Here is a 27,990-nt window from a genome sequence, read left to right on the forward strand (position 1 = left end):
ATTTGAACTTTAATTTAACATACGTGGCTTGTACAACGTTTCTACTGTTTTTGTTTGACTGTTATTGTCTTCTGTAAATGAAAACTGTTTTTGTAAAGTAACAAAGAGAAGATACTGCATTAATGTGCACCCAAAATTCATTTGTGAAGATGCAATTTTCATATCAGGGCCAGTGGATTAATAGACAGCATGTCAACATACGGATTAAATGGCTTTATTTGTCTGTTTTTACTGGGCGAGTCAATGTTCAACTTGATTTTGAGCAGTGAAGAAGTTAAAGTGTTTAACGTTCCTACAACACCTGAATGCATCACTTGTGCAGGTGGCTCCGGGCGTGGCTTCATGTCGGAGGATATGGATCTGTCTGCGCATGCGTGAGACAGAAAAGTGCGTTTTAGAATGATTACTGCCGGCCATCGGAGAGACAGATTATACGGCTCTACACAACTGTTGTTTTAATCCCCTGGGCGAGGAGATTTAAGAAAAAAACCACTGGTTTTAAACCCAGCAGCCATATTGTATGGAAAAACGACGGAAAGACTGTGCTTTTCTGAAAAATATCGTTCATTCACACATCTCTGCCAAAGACTTTCAGGGAGTTTTTAATTGTTTTTGCTTACTGGCGCGGTGGGATTCTGTCGGACAACTAGTTTGCCAGCTGGTTGAGGAATCCTGAGATCGGGACTAGTTTTTGAGCCATTTTACACAATAGTGTGGTCATCTCTTTGGTTTAAAGGTGTTCACGTAACCGCGTGAACCATGAAGGACCGATTGGAGCAACTTAAAGCGGTAAGTGATGTCCAGGAAATGTACAGCTTACATGGTGTTTTATTTTCTCCAGTATTTTCTCTGTACACTTGAATAGCCATCTGCAAAACGTTACTTATAGGGAGAAATGACAGGTGAAGATTAGTTAAAACATTTTTTTTGTTACTATTCTGAATTGAATGCAAATAGCCGACACATAACACACTAATCATTTAAACTAGTAGTGTACCGCGTGATGACATAACTGATGGATATAGTTCCACTGCAGGTTGGAGAATGATTTGAAATGGGGATGATGGGTGAAAGTGTTTCATTCATAAAGACGTTTACGTTTCTTGACATGCAGCAGCCATGTTTTGCGATGTGACAATTACGTGTCAGAGACGTGTTGTTATGTAGTATAATTAACAGTGCAATTAGAAGGCTATTGGTTGAACTGTATCAGCAGATATCATTTTACAAGTGAGCTCTTAATTCCTAAGATTGGATGTAGGTCTGTGTCTGTAGCTACAAATGGTACTTGACACAGCAATTGGCAGTAACAACAGATGAATCATTTATTGTCACGGAAGATCCCGTTAAAGATGAAAAGATTGGTCAATTATTCATTTTGTTAATCGACTAAAATCGTTGAAGTGATATATGATGCACAATTGTCAAAATACTCTGGTTACAAATGTGTTTTATGTCTCTGTATTATATGAATGTTAAGTGAACATCTTTGTGGGGGGGCTTGTTCCAATTGTAGCCCAAGTCAGGATATGTAGCCATAGCTACCTGACACTGCTGGCCAAATATTTGCAGTATTTCTTCAGTATGTCATCCTTCTTTATCCAACGTCATCGCCCACCTCCTTTATTACCCACCCTTGAGTAATCTAGGCTGTGTGTGTGTGTGTGTGTGTGTCACCTGATAGAGTTGGTAAAGAGGAGCAACAAGAACCGCTGAGTTGTGTGTTCAGCTGGGGATATGGTCACATGTGATTGCTCGTATTGTATGCTGTTAGAAAGCTTTGAATACAGATTCTTGCATTTAAAATAATTCCAATGGCATAAGTTGATGAAGGAGCCATGCTTATCCATGTAGTTTCATTGTACAGCTGACATTAACTTGATAGCCGTGTTCTGTGTGTCAGGCTCTCTGTTCATTTCCCCTCATGGTATTCAAATGTCTTTTTCAGTAAAAGCCGTATCCTCAGTTCTGTGAATGACTTTGACATGCAGCACAATGAATTGGGAAAGCATGGCTTCTTCTGTGGCACATGGAGGTTTTAAATCCCTTGTCAGATTTTAGCGCTGCATTAACACAAGTCCTGATGGAGTATTTTGCCTTCTCGCTGTTATAAATCTGACCCCAGGTCCCTGTCCTGCTGTTTTTGGTTAGTGGCTCATTTTCTAAATCATCCCGTGGGACAATCTAGTGAATAGGGCTTCAACTAAATTACCAACTAAACTAAAATTCAACTCAATTGTCCTGGTGGCCTCAATACCACTATTGGTCTATAAAATGTCCCCAAAAACAATGAAAAACTAAAAGGTGCACTCAGCAGAGTGCAGATCCCCGCCAGGTGTGTCTGGAACCTCCAATGCTCTGTTGTGTTATTGAATCAATACAACCCACGATTGGCTAAACCCCCTCATCAAGACAGTAAGTGGCGTAAAACACACTGTACTCAAAAACATAATATATGCAGCCAATCGGCTCAAAGTCGTCAAGACGTGTCATACAATCGCAGCTGAGTGGCGCCGATGTACTCAGAATGAAGTGAATTAATGCAACCATAAGAGGACTTTGAGCATAACTGGCCACCTAAAATATTATGCAGTTTGCTGCAGCAGAATGCTAGATTAACCGTGGACAGACACAGAGGTGCACACTCACTCCCGTACACACGCGCACACACACACACACACACACACACTTGCAGGCCATCACATGATTCTCCTGGTGGAGATGATAACCAGCACTAAAGCCTTGCTTGTTTGTTCTGACCAACTCCCCAAAACTCCTGAGTTGTCTTAAATTATTACAACGAAGCAACTCCTCACAAATGACTCAAACTCTTGGAAATTTGGCCTTTTTTGTTTGAAAAAATGACTAAAATGATTGATCACCTATCACGATAGCTGCCGATTATTCCTCTATTGATGGACTGATTGATTAATTCACTAATTGGTGCAGCTCTACAAGTGTTCACATTATTGTTATTTCATATGACCGCCTTTTCCGCTCAGTTGAGCCTTTGTGCACTCACCGTTCTTAACCGTCATTTATGATCCTCGGAGACAAAGTCTGATGCTAAATTACCTCCCAGTTTCTGTGAGAGGACGGAGTCACAGGGCAGATAGGGAGGGCGGGGGCTGGGCATTCAACATGTCGATGATTGGACTCCGACTTGCTGGATCGTGTGCTTGTAGTTTTGTGAATGATAATAATTCATCAGGTCACTTTAGGCTTTTTAAAATGTAGCTACAATGCTTGTATGAATATGTATATATATACTCAACCTGTAGTTGTGCCATAGTAGTGTGTGTCCATGGGTTTGATCACTCGTTGCACATCGACTCGTACAACACAGTCTTACAATGTTGGCTCCAATGAAACCGTGTTCTCAGAGAGCCAGTTTGTTGTGTTTGAGTGGCAGAGGATCACCGTGTCGTGCGTTATGCAGCATGACGTATGGAGCTTTGTATGCAGAACGAGCGTAATTCAGTGATTTGAATAAAAGGAAACGAGCCAGTATCCGAGCTATCGCTCATGCACCCGAGCTCAGCGTGTGCTCTGTTTTTCTTATTTGTTTTTTGATGATTACGCAATCCTCATGTAACAGCATGAGGTATGAGATTATAGCATTTTGGGGGGGAAGAGAGAAAATCTAAGTTGTTGCTTCTTGGTTCACTCTGTCAGGCAACAGTTTGGCCCCGTAGCACAGACGTGGCCTTAAATCTAGTTTGTTAACAATATATTTATTTATTTTTAAAATAAATGATTAAAGGATGTGTGCTATTCACATTAGCATTCGACAATATTGCAGAAAACACTGTGAATTACTGGGTAGTGTGAATGTATTTCCACAATTCACACGTCTTATGAACATTAGATAATCTCACACTGCTTTTTCAAAACCGCATCAAACTGTTGTGTATAAGCATATGCCTGTGTGTGTGTGTGTGTGTGTGTGTGTGTGTGTGTGTGTGTGTGTGTGTGTGTGTGTGTGTGTGTGTGTGTGTGTGTGTGTGTGTGTGTGTGTGTGTGTGTGTGTGTGTGTGTGTGTGTGTGTGTGTGTGTGTGTGTGTGTGTGTGTGTGTGGCCTTTTGGCTGTTTGGTTTGTTAAAGCGTTTGATGCACGCGGCCGTCCCTTTGCCCTTATTTCTGCTGAATAAGAGACACTGGAAGGAAGTCGTGCTTGTTCTTATCTCTCTGTTGCAGAAATGCTCTGTGAGGGAGCGTAATGTAGAGGCCAGAGGGATACAGCCGTATGTTCACTGAATAACTCTCAGAGAGTTCTAAAAACAAGCAGGGTGTGTCTCTATGTTACTTCACAACTGTTGTTAGTTACAGCAGCCTAAACCAAATAGCTGCATTTGCAATTCAAATTGTAGACGAGGGGTAGAAGGTTAAAGACGGACAGAACGACGTGCTGTTGCATTAAATGAAAGTTCCCAGGAGGGCTGCAACTTATTTTCATCATTCAATAATCTGCTACATTATTTTCCTGGTCAATCATTTTGTTTATATAATGTCTGCAAATAAAAAAAGAAATAAGCCGCCCATTATGTATGAGTTCTACAGCCTTAAGTGATGCGATAAAAGCACTTGTTTTTATTTGACCAACCCAATAAGAAAAGCCCAGGAACAGTGTTCTTTTGGAAGTTAAAGAATGATTATAGTTGTATTCCAGGGCAGAGTAAATGAAGTAATATCTATTCAGATTGCTTGTTTACAGATCGAGGCAGCTGATATGAGAGAGCTGGGAAGGCGACAGGCTTTTTCCGTGCCTTGACTTTGATCCAGTCTGACTTTCTCCAGGAAAGTCAAGTGTCCAGCCTGGAGACTCCCCGTCACTCATTACAAAACAGAATATCTGTGTAGACTCTCTGTAGCTGCTCAGAGGAGACACATTTGTTCGTCAAATGCAGAAGTAATTAAAAGGGAGGGAACAAAGTGAGCTTACTGTCATTGTTTCAGTCTTCTAACTCCGTCACAGCCTGGCCCTATGATGTCTGTTTACACGGAGCCTTTGCTTTCGTTTCTTATAGTCGGTTCCTGGTGCCCGGCCCTAATCCTTCACCGTGTAAATACTCACCAGCAGCCACTGCCCTGTGCTTACTGACTGTTTATGACTTCAGTAGAGGGAAACGGTCTTCTATAAGTTATTGGTTGTAGGCTGATTAGGATCAGACTAATATTTCTGAGTGTGTCACGCTGAGCTGCTAACCAGGAAGTTAGTTTCATTAGTTCAGGGACTTTCTACCCTGAGAAGAAATACATTTCTGGACAATGTATTATTGGACATGAAAATAGTCAAAAAGAATTGGCAGTATTTTCACAACATATCCTGCTTCAGTCAGTCTATGAGTATTGGTCTATAATAACTTAAATGAATTGTGATCATGTGAGACTTGGGGCTGGGTATCAAATCTCAGTACTTATGAGTGCTCATCGAAATGCATCCATTCGGCACAGAGTATGGAACACTGTCGAGTATTAGGAGTTGGCATTGAATGCTTGGTCAGATTAATAGTGCCGGACTATTTCTTGGCCGCATTCACTTCCTGAGGTGATGGCAGGCAGATTTTGAAAAGAACTGGGCTAGCTGTTTCCCCCTGCTTCCAGTCTTTGTGCTAAGCTAAGCTAACCGGCTGCTGTCTGTAGCATATTTACCCGACAGACATGAGAGTGGTGTCAATCTTCTCATCTACCTTTTGACAATAAAGCAAAAAAGCGCAACTCCCCAACACAACATTTTGAAGAATTGTCTTAAGTTTGCATTTAGCAGACATGAAATGTGTTGCAGAACACACCTTGTATGTCAAATTTAAAAACATTTTAACTGTGAAGATAATGGCAGAAAGAGTTACCATCGGCCTCGTATGACTTTGTGTGCCCAAGAGAAAAGGCGGGCTCTGGTTTTACAAGTACTGATGTTCCGGACTCCTTCATGTCGAGGACCAGCAGCTCACTGGAGTCTCTGCTGTGCCTGGAAAATGAATTTACATGACACGACTCCTAAAAATAGTCCTGATGCTTTTGAGAAATTGGGATTATTTTTGTGAAATATATTTTCAAGTTTAAGTTGAAAGCATGTTTATGTGCCTGAAACTAACGTGTTGGCACCAGTATCAAGCAAGTGTGACTTTTAAAAAGACATGCATCATGTTTGAATAAGATGTAAACAGACTCTGCTGTTCTTTCATTCTGTCAGACGTGTGATCAAGATGATGACGAGGTGGAGATTGCTGTGGACAACCCAGCCTTCATGGACGAATTCTTCTGTCAGGTAAGTGTGTTTTCACTGGTTCACTTGTATTTATGAGGGCGCGCATGGGTTAATGTCTCAACTTTTGTCATTTGCATGCATTTCTGATTGATGTTGTTTGTCTGCGTGTTTGTTTCAGATTGAGGACATCAGGAACAGCATTGATAAAATGGACGCGAATGTGGCTGAAGTCAAAAAGCTTTTCTCCGTCATCCTGTCTGCGCCCACATCAGATCAGAGTAAGATACGAGCTTTTTGTTCTTATTTGTAATAAGTGTGTTTCAAGCTCTTTATTGACGCATGTCTCTTTCTTTCTTTCTAGAAACACAGGATGACTTGGAGGCAATCACCAATGACATAAAGAAGATGGCTAACAATGCAAGAAACAAACTCAAGAGTAAGTCTGCCTCTCACACACACACACACACACACACACACACACACACACACACACACACACACACACACACACAGCTTGTCAGTCTATACAACAAAGGGAGTGTTTAATGTGAAATGTTGCAGAGGAACTAAACGATGAGGTGGTGTGAAGTAGATGTTTAAAGCTGAATCATAAATCAGTCGTTTGGATTGCTCCCCAGCCATCGAGAGGAATCTGGAGTCAGAGGAGCAGGAGAGGGTGTCTGCTGACATTCGGATACGTAAATCACAGGTAAATGATGTCCAAATAAAGTTTCCTCTATTTCTTCTCAAATTCAAACTTGACAGGCTTATGAGCATGAAAGAAAAGGGGACGAGAAGAAAAAGCAATTGGCCTACATGTATTTAATATTAACAAATTCTGAAAACAGAGCTTTTATAACTACAACAGCTAATTTTAAACATGGTACTTATTATTATTATTATTATTATTATTATTATTAGTAGTAGTAGTAGTAGTAGTAATAGTATTTGTATGATGTTATTATTATTATTATTATTATTATTATTAGTCTTATAAGTATGATTATTTTTGTTGCTAATATATTTCTTTAATACAGTATGTTCTACATTTGTGTCGGCTCTGACGTTTATGCCTGATTTGACACAAATTGTCACGGTACCTCCATCAAGATTACTAATTACTTTGTTCCCTGTTGTCTCCCAGCATGCAGTCCTGTCCAGGAAGTTTGTGGAGGTAATGACAAAGTATAATGAAGCTCAGGTGGACTTCAGGGAGAGGAGTAAAGGACGCATTCAGAGACAACTAGAGATCAGTGAGTGACGGCCATAACGTCATGTGATGGTCTCACCAGTCTTCTTTGTCGTAAACCTTTTTTTTCCCTTTTCCTCTTCAGCTGGAAAAGCAAAAACAGATGATGAACTGGAAGAGATGTTGGAGAGTGGCAATTCTGCTGTGTTTACTGCAGGGGTAAGTGTGTGTGTGTGTGTGTGTGCATTCATCAGCCTCGACTGATCATAATGTGGTTGAGCTGAGAAACAGCTCAGTAAAACTCAAAGTGCCTCGTATCGTCTGGTTAAAGATTAGCTGGGCTTGTGCTTTGACTCAAAGTCAGCTTGAAACAGCTGAGAAACTGAGCACCAGTGCGTCGCCACTCATCACTGGTGAGAAAGCCTCTGTATGCACACTTTGCTCATATAATGGTTGTATCCGGGTAGACTGTGTGGGAAGACTGTCTGGCACAAGCGTACACGACTTAACTTCACAGATTTGATAACTTGATGTCTCGCACGTGTTTAAATACGACATTCAGAGCAGTCAAAGAGCCAACCACTGCAGTCATTGGGTTCTACCGACTGAGCCACAGCCGCCCTCTTATGTCCAATATTCTTTTTTTAACTAACACTGGTTTCCGGGTTTTATAAATGAACAATCTTTTAAAGCAGCAGTGACACTTTTCCGTGGGAGCATTTCCCACTCGTTTTCAGTTCGTCCTGTTTGAGCTAACTGCCTTTTCACCCAACTAAACCACAGCCACAATGATCAGAAGAAATAAAGATGAAACGCTAAAGGCACAGCTTCTCCGTTCACGTTACCGGAGTCTTGGAAAAGGGAGGAGTGAGCGGAGGGATCGCAACCACACTGCTGGATGCCACCATACTCCTTCACACTGTCCCTTTAAATGTGACCCGCAGACCAAGCGTCATTTCGACTTTTCTCTGTGTTGTGCATGCGTGTCTGAACTGGGCCTGAGTGGTAGCAATAAACCTCTCCTCTCCACAGATTGTGGACGATGGGATTTCTAAACAAGCTCTGAGTGAGATTGAAGCCAGACACAAAGACATTGTCCGTCTGGAAAGTAGCATCAAGGAGCTGCACGATATGTTCGTAGACATCGCCATGCTGGTGGAGAGCCAGGTACGCTCCTCCACCTCCGTCTGCCCATCATTTTGTCCACCCAGCCAATTACTTCAGGAACTTCTCATTTGAATCATTCGTTCACATATTCATTCATTCTTTACTTTCCCCCCGTGGCTTTGTGTTTGCTTCTGACTGTATTCAGCGCCTCTTCTCCTGTTTATCTCTCTTCCTGTCTCTGCTGGGGTCTGACTTTCAATCTGCATCTGTTTCCTCTTTTCCAGCTCCATGCCTTTTGTTACACCTCTTCTACACCTTTTCATTCTCACTGCCACCACCATCTCATCCCCCAACATTGATGGAACCAACACAAATGCATTTAGTAAGATGTACGAGTAAAACGTCATCGCAGACGTCTCGCTAGAATTAATACAAACGCATGTTGTTAGTCAGTCACTGTTTGTGCGTACATACGTCTAACCACATATCTCTTACTGCTTGAACCATGCTTTCTGAGGGAAAGGCTTGCTTGAGGTAAGGGCCACACTCCTGCTGTCTGTGCTGTGTGATTACCCAACGATACTCTTTCTTTTGTTAACCACATTTATTTCCAGCTTTTAGTTTGAAGAGGTAAATGTCAGCATTAACAGAAATATGAATGCTTCTTCCTGACAGTCAAAACACAGCTCCTCATGGAGTCATTGTTGAAGATGTCCCTTTTTTAAGAGTAGAGGTTTTGACGATACATTTCCTAAATATTGGTCAGTTTGTTCCCTGAAAGCAGATGTATTACTTTGTGCATTCAAACCAATGTTCTGAACTGTTGTTCTGCTTGCGGCGTGTTGCTCTGTATCTTACTGATTGTCCTGTGTTTTTCAGGGTGACATAGTTGACAACATAGAGCAGAATGTATCCAAGTCAGAGGACCATATAACAGTGGCTAAGGAACAGACCAAAAAAGCTATCAGGCATCAGAGCAAAGCACGCAAGGTAATGTAATGCAGCAAACGGCTGCTCCAGTCTGCCGGTGACCTCTTCCTGTTGTTTCTCTGACTATTATCTCGACACATTTAAACCACACAGTGTGCATACAGATCACACTCCCTCGCCCTGCAGACACATCGCCAATCACACACACAACTGTTGCATTATATGTGCTTTGCTTTTTGTTCTCTCGTTCTCTCTCTCTCTCTCGCTCTCGCTCTCTCTCTCTCTCTCTCTCTCTCTCTCTCTCTCTCTCTCTCTCTCTCTCGTTATTTATCTTTTTCCGTTGCTGTTCGTGGCCTCTGACGCCGTGCCCCATGTTAGGGTGGAATGATTGAGAGGATTGAGAGCAACATGGACCAGTCAGTGGGCTTTGTGGAGAGGGCCGTAGCAGACACTAAGAAAGCTGCAAAGTTTCAGCAAGAGGCTCGCCGTGTGAGTGACCACAGTCGGGAGGAGTGGTCGGGTTTCCCAAAAGCAACAGAAATAGCTAAAATCAAAAAACAAATGTAAGTGCTATTCAAATTCAAAGCAGCACAAAGGAAAAATGAAATGTGAACCCTGCTTACCTACAGAGCAGTAGTTGACGTTTATTGCTCAGACTGCACTATCCCAAGTGGCATAAAAATAACAGCCCTCTCAATGATTTTTGCAACCCGACTGACATTTTATAGTGTTGCCGATAACAAAAACCACCAATCCACCAATGCAGCCCCTTCAAAAGAAGAGCTGTTTTCGATCTAAAAAGCCTAAAGAATTTATCTTCGAACACAAAGATGCTTTTGGGAAACCTGCCAGAATGAAGACCATCCCCACCATCAAGACCCTGATCTTTACCTTGATCCTCACCTGTGATGACCCATAACCCTCCTCCCTGCTCTGTTCATGAGCCTCCACCACCTGCCCAGCACCAAAAACCAGAACCAAGACCCACCTGCTTACACACACACACACACACACACACACACCGATAGCTACACTCTTCTCTCTCTTTCCATTCTTTCTCTTCAGCTTTAACCATAACTTTGTCTTTCGTTACAGTTGGCTCATGGCGGCGACATTGTTGTTATTATTATTGTTATTATTATTGTGTTTGAGGATATTGCTCGTGAGCTTCAGGCTGTGAAAGCATGTCTGTGAAAGTAACTGTTATCCTGACGAGTTAACATAAAGTCAACACTGCTGCACCGAGACTAAACTGGTTTATCAGACTTCAGTAAGATTGATGCACTGGGTTTGTGTGGTCACCAAGCCACAAGGAGATTTCATTATATTTTATTCAGCCATTGTTGCCATATATTGTACATATTCCCTCATACAAAACTAGCAAAACTGTTAAATAACTTGCAGTAGTAGTTTTGTATTTGTTGCAAAAATGAATAATGTGCGTAGTGTTGTTTCCCGCTGAGAATTGTCCTGATGGTACTGTATGTACTTGGTTGTTCCCAACAGAAAATGGTGATAATAGTGGTGGTTGTGGTGGTCTTGCTGGGCTTACTAGCTCTCATAATCGGGTTGTCTGTTGGAGTGAAGTAAAGCTGATGAGCTATTTGAATAAGAGGAGCGCTGAGGGTGAGTAACTCTGGAGCAAACAGGCTCTGTAGTGTTACAATGGGTGTGGGTATGAAACATGCTTTGAAAAAGGGTTTGCACGCTCTTTTCCTCTCTCTCTCTGCGTGTGTGTGTGTGTGTGTTTGTTTTCTTTCTGTCCACAGGGCTAACTTGAGGTGTGTTTGTTTGTATTTGAAGTTCTTGGGTGTGTGTTTTCCTCCTATTCTGCAGCACTTGCCTCTAGTTACTGCTGAACAAACAAAGCAGTGCTAGAAGTGAGTTATAATTTCAGCTGTGTTTTTCTCTTAAATGTCCCCATGTTCAACGTCATGAATCTCCCTTTGTCTCTCTCTCCCTCTCTGTAGAAGATGATCATACTTGTGGTAGTCTGTGCTGTGGATGTTCTCATCTTTTTCATCGTCATCCTCCCCCAGACACGATCACAGGACTGCTGTTTTTATCATCAGTTATTAATCATCCCCTCCGTCAGCTGGCCCGCCAAAGAAAAAAACTGATACTGATGGCTCCACTTGCGCAACAAAAACAACCTTGAAGAACAAGTGTTCCATTTGATCTCTGGATCAAAAAGAAGACCTTCGAGACTTGGGGATATTATAAAAACTTGTTATCCAATCAGAACCGTCCTTCCTGGTCTGTTAGGGTTTGTTTGAGTCCCTCAGGGGGCTTGGACAGTTTGAGGATGCTCTGCTGCAAATGAGGAAATAAGACTGACGCTAACAATGCGCGGAGGGGAAGAGAGAATTGAGAAATAACCGATCATAACGTCACTCCAGTGTCACTTCACATTTCATTGTCTAACATTCGATGCCAAAGAATCAGCCTGGAGGTGAAATTGATTTTAATGTCCAGTAAGTGGGACCCTTGTGAAGCACGTCACCTCCCTCACCATAATTCTTGCCTTTTTATGAGCCTTGACACAGTCTGTGATTGAAACGCTAGCTACTGTATATTCACTGTGTTTGGATTGTGTAGGTTTAGGGGAGTTTTTGCACTTTGACATTTCAAAATACGTCTTTATTTCTGAGATTGAGCTCAGATGATCCGAATGAATTATTATTTTGTGTGTCGTAGGTATCCAGCCCTGAATAGGTCTCAGTTCTTTTAACTTGAAGAGGATCGGTGTGCTCACTTATGATTCTTCAGTTTGTAGAGCCCAGTGGTTCTGATTTTAAATATGAAGGCGGTCCTCATGGAAGCACGTTTCAAACACAAGTGGAGCTTAGATGAGCAAAGAAAGACGCAAACGAGCATCCATTGCATTAGGGCTTGTCTAAATACTGCTACAACTTGGAGAAATGTCTGAATATTTGTTTTGTATCTTTGCTAACTTGTGACAAATGCCATCTTGAACTTCTACACTTACAGACACGAGTGACTCCTTTGTTAAAACGCTGTAAAAGCATAATGTCTTAATGCTGAAAGAGAGACTGTAGTAACACTAGCTATTTCAATCTCAGTGCCAGAATAGTCCAATCAGTAAGTAATAGTAATATATTTATGATGTGTGTGTGTGTGTGTGTGTGTGTGTATGTGTATGGATAAGTAAGTCACACATACAGGATGAAGTGTGAAAGGACTTTTTAACTAACCGACAGTAAGATCTCCCTGACTGGTGGGTCTTTACTAGTGCCATATGCATTTCCTGGCATATTTTAGATCTCATTCTATTCCTGCTGTACATGTATACCTCAGTTTATTGGGTACAACTATCTGAAACTGATGCACTAATACAGCAGCCCTGCAATGAATCCCGTTGCCGTGAAGGTTATAATGTTCAGTTTTTGTTTAAAGAGCTGTAGAGGTCTGTTGGTTAAACATGATGGACCTTATGCCTGTAAACGGCTCGGTGTAAGGGATCACAATTCAACAGCACCGCCAAGTACAGCCTCCAAAAAGACAATTGAGATGAATCAACACATATCTAAAACAGTGTCAACAAGAACTGCACTTAAGGCAATGTTTGAAGTAAATCACTTTGTTGATTTTATCTATCCTTAACAAAGTCTGATATGTTGTGTGATTATAAATCTATGAAAATACACCAAAACAAATACAAAAAGGATTTATTGCAGCGATGTTCTATTGGGCTGAATTAGTTTTGGTGTGCCTAATAAATTGGCTTTAATTCTGTTTGGTCACCATTATTTCGGCAGGTCTTTCTTCTTTCTTTTGTTTTATTGTGTCAAACTGAGAGGTCATTGAACCACAGTGCACATGTTGTCACCTAGAGGCTTTAATTTGACAGTTAAAGGTGACGCCAGCTGTGCATACAGAGACTGTATCGGAGACATTGCTTCCCATCATTTAGAGACGGGTATTCACCACATGTAGGAGTTTTGTCGTGTCTTTAAAAGGTCCAGTGCGTTGTGAGGGCTGCCCTCACTGAGGGAAGTCTTTGTTTCCGTTAGACCAGAGCATGAATGGTTCCTTTTATTTCTGGTTGAGCAGGGAGCTCTTGAAAGTGAGAGCCCTTCTCAGCTTGGTCCTTTGACCGCACACTGTTCTTCATCCATCAACTGTTCAATCCTAACGCTTCTATTCCAGCCTTTTTTCTTTACACACCACCAAGGGACGGAGGAGAAACTGAAGCAGTTGTACACTGTATAAAATGAAGGTTCCACCGATTTTATTGAAAATTAAAGATTTTATGTTTTTTAATGACTTTGTTGACAAGAGTGTTTACTTGCGACCTCATGCCGAAGGTAAAAGAGTAACTGAATTGTTAAAATTTCTGATGACTGCACGTTATGGAAGAGCTGTGTGTGTGTGTGGGGGGGGGGGGGTGGTTTTGTTGGCAGCAGATTGTTGACACAGCATTTTAACCAATGTGTTGCAAAGTACAGTTTTTAAAGCCTGGTGCAAGTTTCAAAGAGGAGGTAAGTTTTTCACCTTTCCTATCTCTCTACACACACACACCCTGATCTATGTGACCCTTTATTCTCCTTTTGATCAATCACTTCCTCAAATCCGTGTGTCTCCATTCATGTGGATAATTGTATTGTGTTCGATGCTGTCTGACTGTTTTTTATTTTTCATTAAATCAACAGAAAAAGATGATGATTACATTGTGCTGTGCCATCATTGGAATCGTTGTATTCTCCTATCTCTACAGCTTCTTCTCATAGAAGGTTTTACGCAGGTAAAACACCTGCATCAGCCTTTACCACTATGAATTCACTTCTTTCACACTGAATGTTAAATAAGGTGCTTTGTTTTGTCTTTGTGTAGTGTTTCTATGGACGAGTGAGTCAAGAAAAAGAAAATGTCCTGAGGCGATTCCCTATGTTTACCCTGAATCTATTTTAAAATCTAATAAAAGTATGAAAAAGGGAACTATACCTTCCCTGTGCACTTACCCTTTTGTTAATCATTTGAATTATTTTCTTGCTGTATGAAGTGTTTGAAAACGTGTTATAAATGTGTAGATAATTCTCAGTCTGCCTGTTCATCACCAGATGGCTCAACATGACACTTAAAATCATTTTGGACTATTCTGGTCGGCTGTAGTCTACCGCCACCTGGTGGTGCTTAGCGAGGATAATCATATTTGTTTACTGTCAGGAAATTATTCCTAAGGATTAATTTAAAAAAGAAATGCTGTAAAAATCTGTCGTTGGCTTCAAAAGTCTATTCATGCCCACACACATAATTATGCTCTGGTCAAAAATATCCAATTAAGTAGTATTTTTTGGCATATGTGTTGTTATAATTTGAATAAATGATGTGTGCAGTTGTGTGCGATCTGTCTGTATGCGTCTGTGCTGCTGAAACGCTTTGCACTGATGGTCTGTTCTGTAACAGCGGCTGCCACTCGCTCACTGGCTGCGTGTCAACCCTGTCAAGCCTGTTATGTAATAAAGTATTTCTGTGCGTTATTGTAAGTGTTGGTGTGTGCTTCGCTTCTTGTGTTGAAGGTGTGTACATGGCTCAGTCTGTATTGCATGGAGGCTGGCTTCCATTCACCTTTTAACATTTAAATCTTCAATGTTTTTACATTGTTAAGCTGCAGGAAATGTATGGCGATGCACGGAGTAACAGCTGTGTATGAACGGCCTCCCTGAACTCATTTCAGCCCCCATCTCGCTCTTCTTCCCAACCGGAGGCAGGCCCGGCCCACTGACACCCCCGTGGGGGCGGGGTCTATACAAAGGGTGCACTCGTTTTCTGCCTTCGTGTTTGCAGGATAACCACTCCTGGGATAAAATGAGATTAAACTACGTATATTGATCCCCAGGAGAGAAATGTAGCATTCGAGCAGCACATAGGTTAAACGTGAGATTAAATAAAATGTAAAATTAAAGTAAACCAATCAAGTTAGAAAAGCTGTAGACGAGTACAGAACATCAGTCTGATCAGTCTGCATAAATATAATACACATGCAAAAGTGCAAAACCACAGGTGCATTTTTACAAACCAAAGGGAGGGTACACCAGGCAAACATGTACAATGTGATATATGAATTTACAAATTGAGTAGAACTGTAGTATATCTAACATATTTATAAATGTTTATCAAAATGGAGTAACTAAAGTAACTTACTCAACATAAATACATTTTTAAGGTAGTCATTTACTTTTTTCCCTCCATTATTTCAACATTAAATGCTGCTTACATGCTAAATGACGATAGATAGATAGATACTTTATTAATCCCACAAGGGGAAATTTGTTCGCTACAGCAGCATTATGATACACGCAAGCAATCAAAATAACAGAGTAAAAAAATATTGAATATAAAAAATGCACAATATATACAATTAAATATAATAATATTAAATTAACGAACTAAACAGTGGTGCAAAGTTTAAATCAACTAACTAAACAGTAGTGCAAATATTTAATAAACACAGGCAGTTTTGCATAATGAGTAGTTTTAATACTTCAAGTATTTTTAGGCAAATACCTTGCAGTGACGTGTGTTTATAGTGAATAATATACAGGAAATGCTTCTTACATAACTGTCAAACCGGGGAAGACAAACCAAGCACTCTTGTATATTAACATATTCTAATCTTGTTTAAAAGGCACACGTTGTGTCCAATGGGAGTGTTCCTATGCTAATCTTTAGCAGCGTTGAGGTAAATAGGGGGTGGGTCACGAGTTTCTTCTTTTCCCTTCGTGTGTTGTGTGTGTTTTCTCACCAGCTGAAAATGGCGGCTCGGAGCGTCGAATCGTTCTAACTTTATCAGACAATAATAAACACAACAATATAACACAGCTGTTATCACATAACATGGAGGGACACTTTACTGAGAGACCGCAGACGCTGTAGCTGGGACATACTACTTTCACCACTACGGCTAAAGGAGTTAATACGCAGAGGTAACGATAAAGAAGCGTACAACTGTACCGAGGCTAATGTCAGATAGCTAGCGTTAGCCGACGACTTAAGAAAGGGATGCCATCGGAGCTGGTTCATGTTAGCCGACAACTCCAGCTAGCTAAGTAACGGCCCTAAATTGACTCACTGGTCACAGGGAATTCATTTTGAAAGGTAGTAGCTCCTATCGCCACTTGTCTGTCTTAATACAGCGACGCAAGTCCAACGTAAATGTGTTTGTGTTATGTTGCTAACCTCAGGCAACAATGTTTGCTAACGTTAGCACGGCTACCTAGCTAACGTCAGGCTCTACTCAGAGAGAGGGGTGTGTGTTTCTGACACACTGAAACATTTTAACACCGGTTGACTGTTTATTTGTGTAATTTAACGTTGCTGCCGATACTTTGTCTTCTAGAGATTATGGAGGACCCTCATACACGGTACAGCAAACGGCTGGTGAGTAACGTAAACTGAAACCAACTGCTTCAGTTGTTTTGTGTTACAATGTGTTGTGATGGATTTTCTGTAGTTCATCATTGTGTGATGTTGGCCCTTTTTAAATACACGAAGCAGTCCAGTAAATCATAGTATAGTTTGTTGGAATGGCCCACTTTCTTTTTGGCACATTATGATGTCATGGCAGTGGTCCTTTCTGTTTAGCGTGCCACCCTAATAAAGGTAATGAAGCTGTCTATAAGGGGTTCAAGAGAAGGTCAGGTTCACTGTCTAATCTGATGTGACCTTGCTTCACCGCCTAACTATCTTACCTCCTGGTTGTTCAGTTATTTGTGTGTACTGAAATGTATTTTACTCATACTTGTAAAAGATAAATATGTATGTAATGAAGCCATTGTTTATTTACTTTTGTAAAACAGGGAGGGGGGGCAGTTTGTGGCAGATTAACGATTAACCCCTGCTATTGTCATGCTGTGTTGCTTGGTTCTCACGTGAACTATCTGGCTGACTGATCTGCTGGGATTGATTTACTGTGATAGGTGAAGGCTTGACTTTTAGCACTCATTTTAGTCGAAGTAACCTCATATCTTAGCAATTAGATTCCAGTAAGAACGTTAAAAAAAATACATTAAGTAATGTTGCAATGGTTCCCTGGTAATTTTAATCTCTGTTACTTTTGATTGTGCTTGCTTTTTGTTGTGTAGTTTTTCACAGCAAAGTTAGTTTGGTAAAAAAAAACATTGATGTGATGCTAGTTCTGCTTTCATGGTTTAGTTTGATCTTGACATCAGCATTGCTGTCTGACAGCTTTGTCATGGCACTAAAATATCGTTTGTACCGTAAGACATCCCATAATTCTCACTGCCAGTGTGTTCCAACCCTCTCGTCCTGTCCTCTTTCTGTTGCTCATCACGAAACGTATTGTTCATGCTTCACGTAGAGTGCTAACAGAAATGGTCTTCTGTCCTCAGCGTACAGGGACGCGGCGCCGCTACCAGGACGATGGAATCTCAGATGATGAAATTGAAGGCAAACGGATGTTCGACCTGGACGAGAAGTTGCAGTGTGTCCGGTTTAAGTCTGACTTGGTCAAACACATGGAGGGTAAAGGTGAGAGGTTTCAACATATCTGATGCCGTGTAACGGCAACTACGGCTAACTCTTCTAAACGCTGTATTGCTTGATACTGCACATTTTTAAGACCGTGTTGATTGGATACAAGTGTCTCGGCAAGTTCATATTGTCTAATTTAAGTATTACTCTTATGACTCTGGGTTATCTACCCAATGCAAGTATGTGTTTTTTGATAACTGACTGTGTCACTGTGTGCGTCTCCTTTCTAGATTTCACATTTGAGTACATCCAGAGGGAGGGGCTCAGGGACCCCATTATCTTTGACAGAGCTGATGGCCTTGGCATACAGTCAGTCGCATTCTTGTACTCCTTTTTTTTATTCTCATATGGAGCTTAGTTTCAAATCATTTCAAATCAAATGCCAATAATTCAAAATAAATGTAAACATTTACATGGACTTGCCTCTCTCTTGCAGAATGCCAGACCCTGATTTCAGTGTGAGTGATGTCAAGTTGTTTGTTGGTAAGTTCCTGTTTTATGACCTTTCCGTGTAAATGGCTTTACTTTTGTACCCAAAATGCGAGTCTTTTAGAACGGTATTACCGTACTCCAAATAACTTGAGGGAACTGCTTTCAACTGTAAAGTGTCTCGCTCAGTCTGTATCTCAGTATTTATTTATTAACAAAAAAGGATCTGTACCAAAGTTGATTGTTTGTTCATGTAAAAACAATATCGTATTTGGAGACAGATATCAATATTGGCCTCCAAATACTAGTATCGGTCAGGCTATAGTTGCTTGGTATTTCGATTACAAATAATGTGTATTACACACAATGCCAATGAGTGTCAAGTATATTTTAGGACAGTGGTCACAGTAGTTGAACCACTTTCAATCCTCCTTACAGGTAGTCGACGCATTGTGGATGTGATGGACGTGAACACCCAGAAGGGAATCGAGATGTCGATGGCTCAGTGGCGACGCTACTACGAAACGCCCCCGTCTGAAAGAGAGAAACTTTACAACGTCATCAGTCTGGAGTTCAGCCACACCAGGCTGGAGAATCTGGTCAAACGTCCGGCGTCGGTGAGAATGCAGATATGCACATTGATAATGTTATTTTATAACTGTTATTCATGCATATCTGTAAGTCACAAACATTTTGAGTACTCAGAAAATCACACTTTAGGCAGATAAGGAAGACGGGATAGTTATCATCATTTGTTTGCCACTTTGATGGCTATTAATCTCTGTTTAGGTTCCAGGGAAGTAACTATTTGTGTACATACAGAAAGTGGTGTCTGTCATCAGAAACTGTAGTTTGGTGCAGACATTTTGAATGTACGTATTTTCTTCAGGTGGACCTGATTGACTGGGTGGACAACATGTGGCCCCGCCATCTCAAGGAGAGACAGAGAGACTCCACTAATGCCATCATAGACATGCATTATCCCAAAGTACAGAAGTGAGTAAACCAGAGCTCTCACAAACATGTAACATTTGCTATCGTATAGATAAGATGCAATACCGATCACATCTCCATCAGTGATATAATCCAATTCAAAGTCTGTTAATGCCTTTCTCCTTTTCAATAATCTTAAATCTGCATCGTGTTCTGTCCTTTCCTCACTCCTCGTAGGTACTGTCTCATGAGTGTGCAGGGCTGCTTCACAGATTTCCACATTGACTTTGGAGGCACTTCAGTGTGGTACCACATCCTGCGAGGAGGAAAGGTCGGTCTGCGTGTCACGCCACACGAGAACCCTTCTTTTTTGAAGTTTTTGGCTGCCTGTAGTGACCCAGTGGAAACTTTTAGTTGGAATGAGGGACAGCCGTAGTTTTCACTCATGCTATTAGACTACAACTAAATGTCAACGTGGACTAACACTCCATCTTGCCTTTTAACTTTCTCTTATATAAACATATAGTGCATATAAACATTAGTGCCATGGATGCATCTTTAAGTATTTGCTGACCTCAGACCATCAACGTGACCTTTCACCCGGGATCCCTGCAGGTGTTCTGGCTGATTCCACCCACACCACCGAACCTGGAGATGTACGAGAACTGGGTTTTATCAGGGAAACAAGGGGACATCTTCTTGGGGGACAAGTGTTACGACTGTCAGAGGATCGAGCTCAAGCAAGGCAACACCTTCATAATCCCATCAGGTATGTTCCTGTAATAAAGGCAGTGACACCATACATATAAAAGCCACACTTGACCACTACATATCTTGAGCTTCCTGTGTGTTGTAGGGTGGATCCATGCCGTGTACACACCGGAGGACACGCTGGTGTTTGGGGGAAACTTCCTTCACAGCTTTAACATCCCCATGCAGCTCAACATCTACAGCATTGAGGATCGCACACGGGTGAGCATGTTGATATTTCACCGTGCTCCTGACACACATTGATGATTGCTTCAGATTTTGTGATTGTTATTATTATTATTATTATTATTATTATTATCAGTCTTATTCTGTGGAGAAACTCATAACAGAAAAACACAGAATCATTTCTCAACAACATGACTTTAATGTTAAGAATTGTTCACAGCCATAAAGCAAGCGATGCACCGCTTTTTTTAAATTTGTATTTCTCTAATGTACCAATCAGGAAACATCTCAGAGTATCTGCCGATAGAGTAACAATCCGATAGCAATACCAGTGCTCCCATTTTCTCAATTTGAAATCTGTATATCTCACTGAGTAGAACTCATTAGAACGTGAGTAAGTACCTCTTACTGCGGTTGTAAAGTAATTCATTTAAGTGATCGTGAAAACACTGAGTTTTAGAATGACACTCGCATGGAAACAGTTTTTACTGTGGTTTGATCATTTCGTGGTTTAATTGAACCCAATCCATCAAATACGGTCTGTATGTTTGTTGCTACTGAGTAGTCTCATAATGAGGTTTACGGTATCCTAATACCATGCATGTCTCCCACTTCTTTGGTGCAAGGACCGGACCGTTAGACTTATGCAATAACACAAAATCAGACTCTCGAGCAAATATCACGACGCAAAGATTTCTTCTGAATTTAGCTGAAACACAAGTTGTTTGTGTTGTCAAACGCTGTCGTTGCTCAGACAGCCAGCTGGGCTAAAATAATCACGCAGGTGTATCCGGACTCTAGCCACTGCAGCTACATCCTATCTCACTTCTCCGAAGCAGAAGTGCAAACCACAACAAAGTTTAGGCAAATGCTTCAGCTGCTTAAGAGCAGTTTGAAGAAGCAGAACGTATGCGTTTGTGTATAAAGCAATTCACTTCACGCAACATAGTATACATTTTATTTTCTCTCTGGTATTTGACGAAACTTGGAAGATGCAAAAAAAATATTACCGGTAACCAAGTTTTTCAAATTTCTGTCCTCGTCCCCTAGGTGCCAGCAAAGTTCCGCTACCCGTTCTACTTTGAGATGTGCTGGTACGCCCTGGAGAGATACCTCTACTGTCAGACCAACGTCTCCCACCTCACTCCCGAGTTCCAGAAATACTCCCTAGGCATAGGTGAGGACGAATGGATGCAAGAAAACATGGCCGTCCTCACTTGTATTTGTCTATTCTTTACACAGACGTATACATTAATCCGTCATCTTTTCAGGACTTACACCGGCTGACCTTGAAACCAATGATCAACCCAAGAATGGCAGCTCTAATGGAGCTGACAGTGACACTGAAATCAAGGCGGTCATAATCAAGGAAGAAGTGGAGGAAGTGGAGACGGCTGAAGTTGCCACACCTCAGCACATGCTGACTCCCTTTGAGCTGGAGGGACTGTGGAACCTCTTAGGGAAGCTGGAGGAGCTGCCGGACCAGAAGAAGTGTGTTCCTGCAGGCATCATGGATGCTGCAGCCCTGATCCAAGACATGAGGGTGGGCCTAAGTTCCTTGTGCATCTCACAATGAGCTCATACTGGCTGCTACTCCTTTTAGGGTTCTGTGCCAGGGTGGAAGTCCAGATATACATGATGTTTTTTTTTTTATCTTACTACTTCTTTTCTCTTCTCCACTTGTCTAGACTCTTCTGAAAGAGCATTCCAATGATAACCCCAAGTTGTCCTACACTGGAGAGCCCATTGTCAAGTGGCCCGAAAGGGTGAGTAGAGAACACATTTCTACACACGTCCAGGAAGCTTGGATATATACTTAACATCCATAACCAGGCATGCAAACTCGTCACCAACATCAAACAAGTCCTCGTACTGTACACGACTCTAACCGGACTTTCCTTCGCCTTTCCTGCTGATGTCTCTTATACAGCCGTCATGGTACCAGCCCCCCACTCCTCCTCCCCCTGTCATTTACCGGCCTCGCTTGGCCCCCACCCTCCACAAGCCTCTGGGTCAGAGGCCCACCAAGCGCTCCTCCATCTCGGCCCTGAGGCGCCGACGGGTGAGGTGTAAGCGCTGTGGTGCCTGCTGCAGGAAGGAGTGCGGCACCTGCCAGTTCTGCCACGACATGAGGAAGTTCGGCGGCCCTGGACGCATGAAGAAGGGCTGCCTCATGAGACGGTGTCTGATGGTGAGTCTCGTACCCATCATTGGCTTTGCATGTGTGGAACCAAATAATGCTGCCCATCTGTCCATATTATTGTACCTCTGGTGTAAGTACCGTTTGTTCCTTCCGCCAGCCTGCCTTACCGAACACAGCGCGGTGTGCTGTATGTGGAGAAGGGGAGTTGGACGAATCAAATCCGAGCACTTACTCACTCATGGAGTGCTCAGTCTGCTCGCAGATTGTCCATCATCAATGCATTAAGGTAATCAACCGAGTGAAAGCTATAAACTGAATACATTACCTAATTATTGCATGGTTTGTTTTGCCGCCTACGAAACTGTAGATGTTGTAGATGTTGAATTGCTGTTTCAGGAACCCGGTGAAGGGAAGATCAATAAAGATTTGCCCAGCTGCTGGGAATGTCCCAAATGTTACCAAGGCAAAGACTTGGAGGTACGTATCCTATCACTCTCCCTCTGTCTTCCTTCTCAATTCAGTCAATCTCTAAAACACTTTTTCAATAATGTCCACTGGTTGTCATATGGTTGTTCTTACTCAAATTAACACGACACCCTCTCTTCCCCACCAACCGTCTCCTCCCAACCGTCCCACACCAGTCTTCCAGCGATGAGGAAAGCGGAGAGTCTGAGGGCTCCACCTCCTTGCCACCGTCCAAGCTGGCCTACCGGGAAGGCATCGGTGTAGGTGAAGGGGTGAGACAAGGGAGACTGAGCAGATCCTCATCCCGATCCACAGCACCGCCACCTTCTCAGAAACTTCTACTGCAGCATCAACAGAACCGCAAAAGAGCAAATGCACTGGAGCTCAGACTGAAGAAGAGGGTAAGGTGGACTTAGATGCCTTTGTTGAATTTTCCGATTTTAATAATCAAAAGCAAGTAGTGACATTTTTTCTGCTTCATGTGGTAAATGTGTTGATGTGAAGCATACAGATAATTCAGCACGTCTGCATTTCCAAATTCTTCTTTGAGTAGCGGTACTCTAGCTCGGTTTCCTTTCAGTTTTAGAATCCTCAGAGTTTTTAAGCGATTTTTAAAAATTCAGCCGGCCCAAGAGTAGGAAATGTACACAGAGAGCCCTAATTTCTACTTCTGATTTTGATCTATTTCAGTCACTGAAGAAGAATATAAGATAGTGTTTCCATGATGAAACTTGCAGTCACCCTGAAACTGTCTTTGTGTGTTCCTCTATATTTGACATTTATCTCATCCCCTCGCCCCTTTTCTGTTTATTTCAGATAAAACTAGAGCGCAGCAAAATCCGAACGGTAAGTACTTATTTCTGTAATGGTCCGTATTGCATTTTATATCCTATAATGCTATGAACTGTTTTGTTTGTCAAAGATGCATTCCAACCACGAGCCATCCCTTTTGTCCCTCCCAACAGAAGCAGTCGTCTCTGGAGCGCTCTCCCAGGCTGCTGCGCTCCAGGGTGCTGTCCCGGCTTCGCTCTCCAACCAGCAGACTATCTCAGGGCCGAGGCCGGGGCTCCTCCTGGGCGAGTGGCTCCTCCTACCACAGCTCTCCAGGAGGGACTGGTTCCTTCCAGCAGCAGTCTTCCCTCGGTCTGGCACTTGAGCCCAAGGGAGAGTCCCACAGAGGGAGGGGGAGAGGGGTGAGGCTGCGGGGAGGAGGAGCAGGAAGAGGAATCCGAGGTGGTAGAAGCCATGAAGAGTTGGAGGAGAGCGAGGACAGCAGCAGCAGCAGCAGCACCAACAGCAGCAGCAGCAGCAGTAGCAGCAGCAGCAGCGACGCTGACGAGGAAGAAGAGAGAGGGCAGAACATTGGGAGGGGATTGGATAAAGAGAACCAGCCACAGTCGAGGCGAGGAGGACGGGCAGCCAAAGAGAGGGAAGAGGAAGCGAGCGAGGTGGCCAACCAAAGCGGTGCAGAGGAGGATGACGAGGAGGAGATGGAGCAGGACAGTGAAACGAGGTGCAAAGATGGCTCATTTCTTAAAGTGACACTCCAAAGGCCAACCCGAGCCAAACACGACCCGTCAGCCATTGTCCCCAAATTAGAAGCTATCGCCACTCAAACTGCCACTTCCGCAATACACAGCCAGACCAGACTCCTCGTCAGACCTCCCATTAGAAGCCGCGGCCCCTGTCCCGATCAACTCCCCAGTAGGCACACACCTCCTCACACTCGTAGTAGACTCACAGACACTCGCTCCTCCCACCCAGAGAGGCTGGAGGACTCTAAAAAAACAAGGCCGAGCAGACCCGCTAAATTGAGCAATGGCGCCTCCTCTTCTTCGACCTCTGAGCTTCCCCATCTCCGCATCCCTCTGTCCGCCCTGCAGGAAGGAGGGAGCGAGGCCGACCGGGAGAACAGTGGCAGCGGACCAGGCTGCGAGAGGGAGGTGTGGGTATCAGTCTTCCGTTACTTAAGTCGAGCAGATCTCTGCGTCTGCATGGCTGTCTGCAAGAACTGGTACAAATGGTAAGATCTCTTTGAGGATATGTTTTTATTAGGGATGGGTTTTAATAGCAGGTTCCATTTTGCACCTGGTTCCTGCTCCGCAAAATACCAGTGTTTGTTAAGCTCTGATGCTAACAAATGTTTCATCAAACCTGTTATCTCACGCTTTTTAATGAGCAAAGAACAATGAAGACGTACAGTACAGGTTGCAGGCTTGTCATCCTCCTCTCATCTGAGGTTGTGGGTTCAGGTTTGGAACCTGTGTCTGTCATTGCCGTCAAGAAAAGTTGATTAGCCATCTTTGAATTAGTTACTTTTGCCTTTGGTTTCTTGCAGATGTTGAAAGAAAAAAGGGATTCAAAAAGATTTGGAATTATTACGTGGATTTCAATTTTATAAAATGCGATCAAGCCCCATCCTTTATTTTTATATCTTTTCTATTTTAAACTCCGTAGTGACATTGTGTTTCTGCATCTAAATGAGTGTGTAGGGTCAGTAGGTCATATCGCTCTGCAAAGGGATAACTATGAATGGATGTGTTCTTCATCAGCGTGTGCTTGTTCGTAGGTGTTTAGACAAGCGGCTTTGGGCACGGATTGACCTGAGCATCAAACGCACCGTTACCCCTCAGGCCCTCACCGGCATCATCAAGAGACAGCCGGTCACACTGGATCTGTCCTGGACCAACATCTCTAAAAAACAGCTCAACTGGCTTGTTGGCCGGCTGCCTGGTACACACACACACACACACACACACACACACACACTCCTTCACACAATTTGTATTGCATTTTGTGTCGAAGGTTTTAGATTTATTTGTGAGTATAATTATTTTCTAATGATGACATATTTACTGTACGTTTTAATAATACCAGAGTTTACAAAAGAGTTCTGAATTAGTCATGTATCCACCAATCAGCTGTGTGCTCTACTTAAATAAATGAAACACTCAATTTGAATCTCTCTTTTGATGTTGCAGGGCTGAAGGATCTGATGGTAGCAGGTTGTTCCTGGTTAACTATTTCAGCTCTCTGCTCCTCTGGTTGCCCTCTCCTCCGTTCTCTGGACCTGCGGTATGCAGACGGTGTCAAAGACTCTCAGATCAGGGATCTAGTCACCCCTCCAGGTGAGGAAAGAGGAGCCTTATGTTTCCCTACTTTATACCCCTTGCCTTTCTTGTCATTATACTCATCAAACGCTCACAAAAACTATGCTTTTTTTCCCCTTCTCTTCCTCCCCTCTGTTCCAGGTTGTGACAATCGCAGTCATTTTCGGACAATGCAGTGTTTGCGACTAGCAGGCCTGGACATCAGCGACTCCACTCTGCGCCTGGTGATCCGCCACATGCCCCATTTAACAAAACTGGACCTCTCCCACTGCAACAGCCTCACCGACAACTCCATCAACCTGCTGACCGCAGTGGGCTCGTCCACACGAAACACGCTCACAGAACTCAACCTGGGAGGTGAGAGTTTGATGGAGATCGCTAAATCTTAAGAAAGAACATGCGCACAAGTTGCATGACTTTTATTTCACTCGTATTGATGTGCGTCTGTGTGTTTGTCTCTTCCCTAGGTTGCAGTAAACTGACTGACACTAGTCTGAAGTATCTCCGCCGCCTCTCTTGCATCTCACTGCTCGACCTGCGAGGCTGTAAAGGTGTCTCCCGCAAGGCCTGTGAGGCCTTCATCTCCGAGCTGTCGGTCAACACACTCTACTGCCTGTCTGATGAAAAACTGATACAGAGGATTTCCTAAGCATCCGCCTCCTCTGACTGCAGAGGTGCGAAGGCAACAGTGAATCTGTGTAACACAAAGGACACAGACGGGAAGGGAAGTTCACTTGCACCCGTATCACATTAAAGGAGGGAGGGTAGGGGGGGTTCTAAACTGGGAGTGCTTAATCGCTTAACTGGTGTTGGTGAAAGGGGTCGTCACAGCTGAAACAATATTTCTTTTTTAACATTGGGTACATTTTTCCGGGTACCGTAAAATAACTCATTTTTTCAGTTATTTTGGGGATTAATGTGGAGTGGGAAAAAGCAAAAATGTGTTTTTTTTTTGCCAGGAGTTGGAGAACATGGTCAATCTGTACCGGCACCAATCTTGACTCTCATCACAAACTCCTGCCTTGAGTTCGACTTTTGAGTTTCATCTTTGGGGCGTAACTGCATTGTTATGTTTGGCTGATTCCCATCAAGTTGTATTTATCTTGTGATTTATCATTTTAACTCATTTAATATCCGCTACTTTTGGGTGCTCTAAATAGATGGTTATTTTTTTGGTCAGATTCAAGAGAGCACACGTCTAGAAGTTTGACGTCTGCTTTATGCACAACTATGCGCTGAGATTTATTTTTTTGAAGACAACTAAAGGTGACAGATCTTTGACATGACTTATAAAGTGGGGGAGTGGAATGGCCTGTGTTTACCAGTTGTATGTTCAGCTTAATAAGGCATTTGGATGCAACAGTAGTCTAGTGGTATACCTGATAAGTGTACATGGACATCGAGTAGATGTGGTTGTATAAAAGGGTTAAAAGACAGTGTGAGAAGGCAATCGACAAAGCGGCAACACCCCACCCCAACAAAGGGCAGGTTGCATGGAGTGTTCGGGGTAAGCCACGGTTCAGGTGTCTGATGAATGGTGCATTTTCAAACAACCGTTAGACTTCAGGTGCTATTATTTCCAAAATCGTATTGCTTTGTTTTTGTACAGAGACATTTAGAGCCAAAATGTTAAAATTCTAGATGATATTGCTCCCCACCCCTATTTGATACACTTTCTTCTTTTCATGGATGAAACGTGGGGATCTAATTTTCACTGAATTCCATGACTTTGTCCAGTTCAATATAGAGATGTACCATTTTTTCTTTTTGGGGTTGGGGTTGCTCATTTCTTTGTTCTGTTAAAGTGTAGTAGTTCTGTATCAACGGTCTCCTTCCTGACCGCCCTCCTGGACATATACCTTAAAATGTATATAAATATATACTTTTGTGTAAATGTGTTTTCCTCTTTTCGATTATCAAAACGGGAGTCCTGTAGCATTGTAATTATTTTCAAAAGCATTTTTCACTTTATGTTATTTGTGTTATTTTTCAAGAAAAATAAAAAAAAATGATAAACAATGGTTAA

The 27,990-nt window shown here is 42.5% G+C and overlaps 2 protein-coding genes across 3 annotated transcripts; both read left to right on the forward strand.

Moving 5' to 3' along the window:
* The first annotated feature begins 549 nt into the window (after positions 1-549).
* On the forward strand, positions 550-13,721 carry stx3b (syntaxin 3b). Its single transcript, XM_079268961.1, has 11 exons — positions 550-789; positions 6,194-6,268; positions 6,387-6,486; positions 6,570-6,644; positions 6,847-6,917; positions 7,353-7,461; positions 7,543-7,616; positions 8,430-8,564; positions 9,384-9,494; positions 10,941-11,060; positions 11,405-13,721. Exons 1-10 carry the CDS (start codon positions 760-762, stop codon positions 11,022-11,024), a joined length of 864 nt encoding a protein of 287 aa, XP_079125087.1. The 5' UTR covers positions 550-759; the 3' UTR covers positions 11,025-11,060; positions 11,405-13,721.
* A 2,497-nt stretch (positions 13,722-16,218) lies between these two features.
* kdm2ab (lysine (K)-specific demethylase 2Ab) lies at positions 16,219-27,958 on the forward strand. Of its 2 annotated transcripts, XM_079268953.1 has the most exons (23): positions 16,219-16,381; positions 16,795-16,835; positions 17,807-17,945; positions 18,179-18,257; positions 18,385-18,431; positions 18,816-18,994; positions 19,267-19,373; positions 19,548-19,641; positions 19,926-20,079; positions 20,167-20,282; positions 21,297-21,423; positions 21,518-21,789; positions 21,935-22,012; positions 22,177-22,437; positions 22,547-22,675; positions 22,786-22,866; positions 23,031-23,255; positions 23,671-23,700; positions 23,820-24,877; positions 25,424-25,587; positions 25,836-25,982; positions 26,106-26,321; positions 26,432-27,958. In XM_079268953.1, the coding sequence occupies exons 2-23, from the start codon at positions 16,800-16,802 to the stop codon at positions 26,611-26,613; spliced, it is 3,921 nt and encodes a 1,306-aa protein (XP_079125079.1). In that variant the 5' UTR covers positions 16,219-16,381; positions 16,795-16,799; the 3' UTR covers positions 26,614-27,958. The 2 variants fall into 2 exon arrangements, with proteins under 2 accessions (XP_079125079.1, XP_079125080.1); XM_079268954.1 differs by lacking the exons at positions 16,219-16,381; positions 16,795-16,835; positions 18,179-18,257; positions 18,385-18,431 and having other exon boundaries at positions 17,832-17,939; positions 18,820-18,994.
* The last annotated feature ends 32 nt before the right edge of the window (positions 27,959-27,990 follow it).

Source organism: Melanostigma gelatinosum (genome assembly GCF_949748355.1).
Source record: "Melanostigma gelatinosum genome assembly, chromosome: 5".
In the NCBI taxonomy this organism is placed as follows: Eukaryota; Metazoa; Chordata; class Actinopteri; order Perciformes; family Zoarcidae; genus Melanostigma; species Melanostigma gelatinosum.

What these genes read in the sequence shown, in the direction of transcription:
- stx3b (XM_079268961.1), top strand. Translation starts at nt 760, where the DNA reads ATGAAGGACCGATTGGAGCAACTTAAAGCG. An exon ending in TCAGAGACAACTAGAGATCA is followed by an intron (nt 7,462 to 7,542) that starts GTGAGTGACGGC and finishes TTTCCTCTTCAG; the next exon opens with CTGGAAAAGCAAAAACAGAT. An exon ending in ATCAGAGCAAAGCACGCAAG is followed by an intron (nt 9,495 to 10,940) that starts GTAATGTAATGC and finishes TGTTCCCAACAG; the next exon opens with AAAATGGTGATAATAGTGGT.
- kdm2ab (XM_079268953.1), top strand. Translation starts at nt 16,800, where the DNA reads ATGGAGGACCCTCATACACGGTACAGCAAACGGCTG. An exon ending in GCTGATGGCCTTGGCATACA is followed by an intron (nt 18,258 to 18,384) that starts GTCAGTCGCATT and finishes TCTCTCTTGCAG; the next exon opens with AATGCCAGACCCTGATTTCA. An exon ending in CACAGAACTCAACCTGGGAG is followed by an intron (nt 26,322 to 26,431) that starts GTGAGAGTTTGA and finishes TCTCTTCCCTAG; the next exon opens with GTTGCAGTAAACTGACTGAC.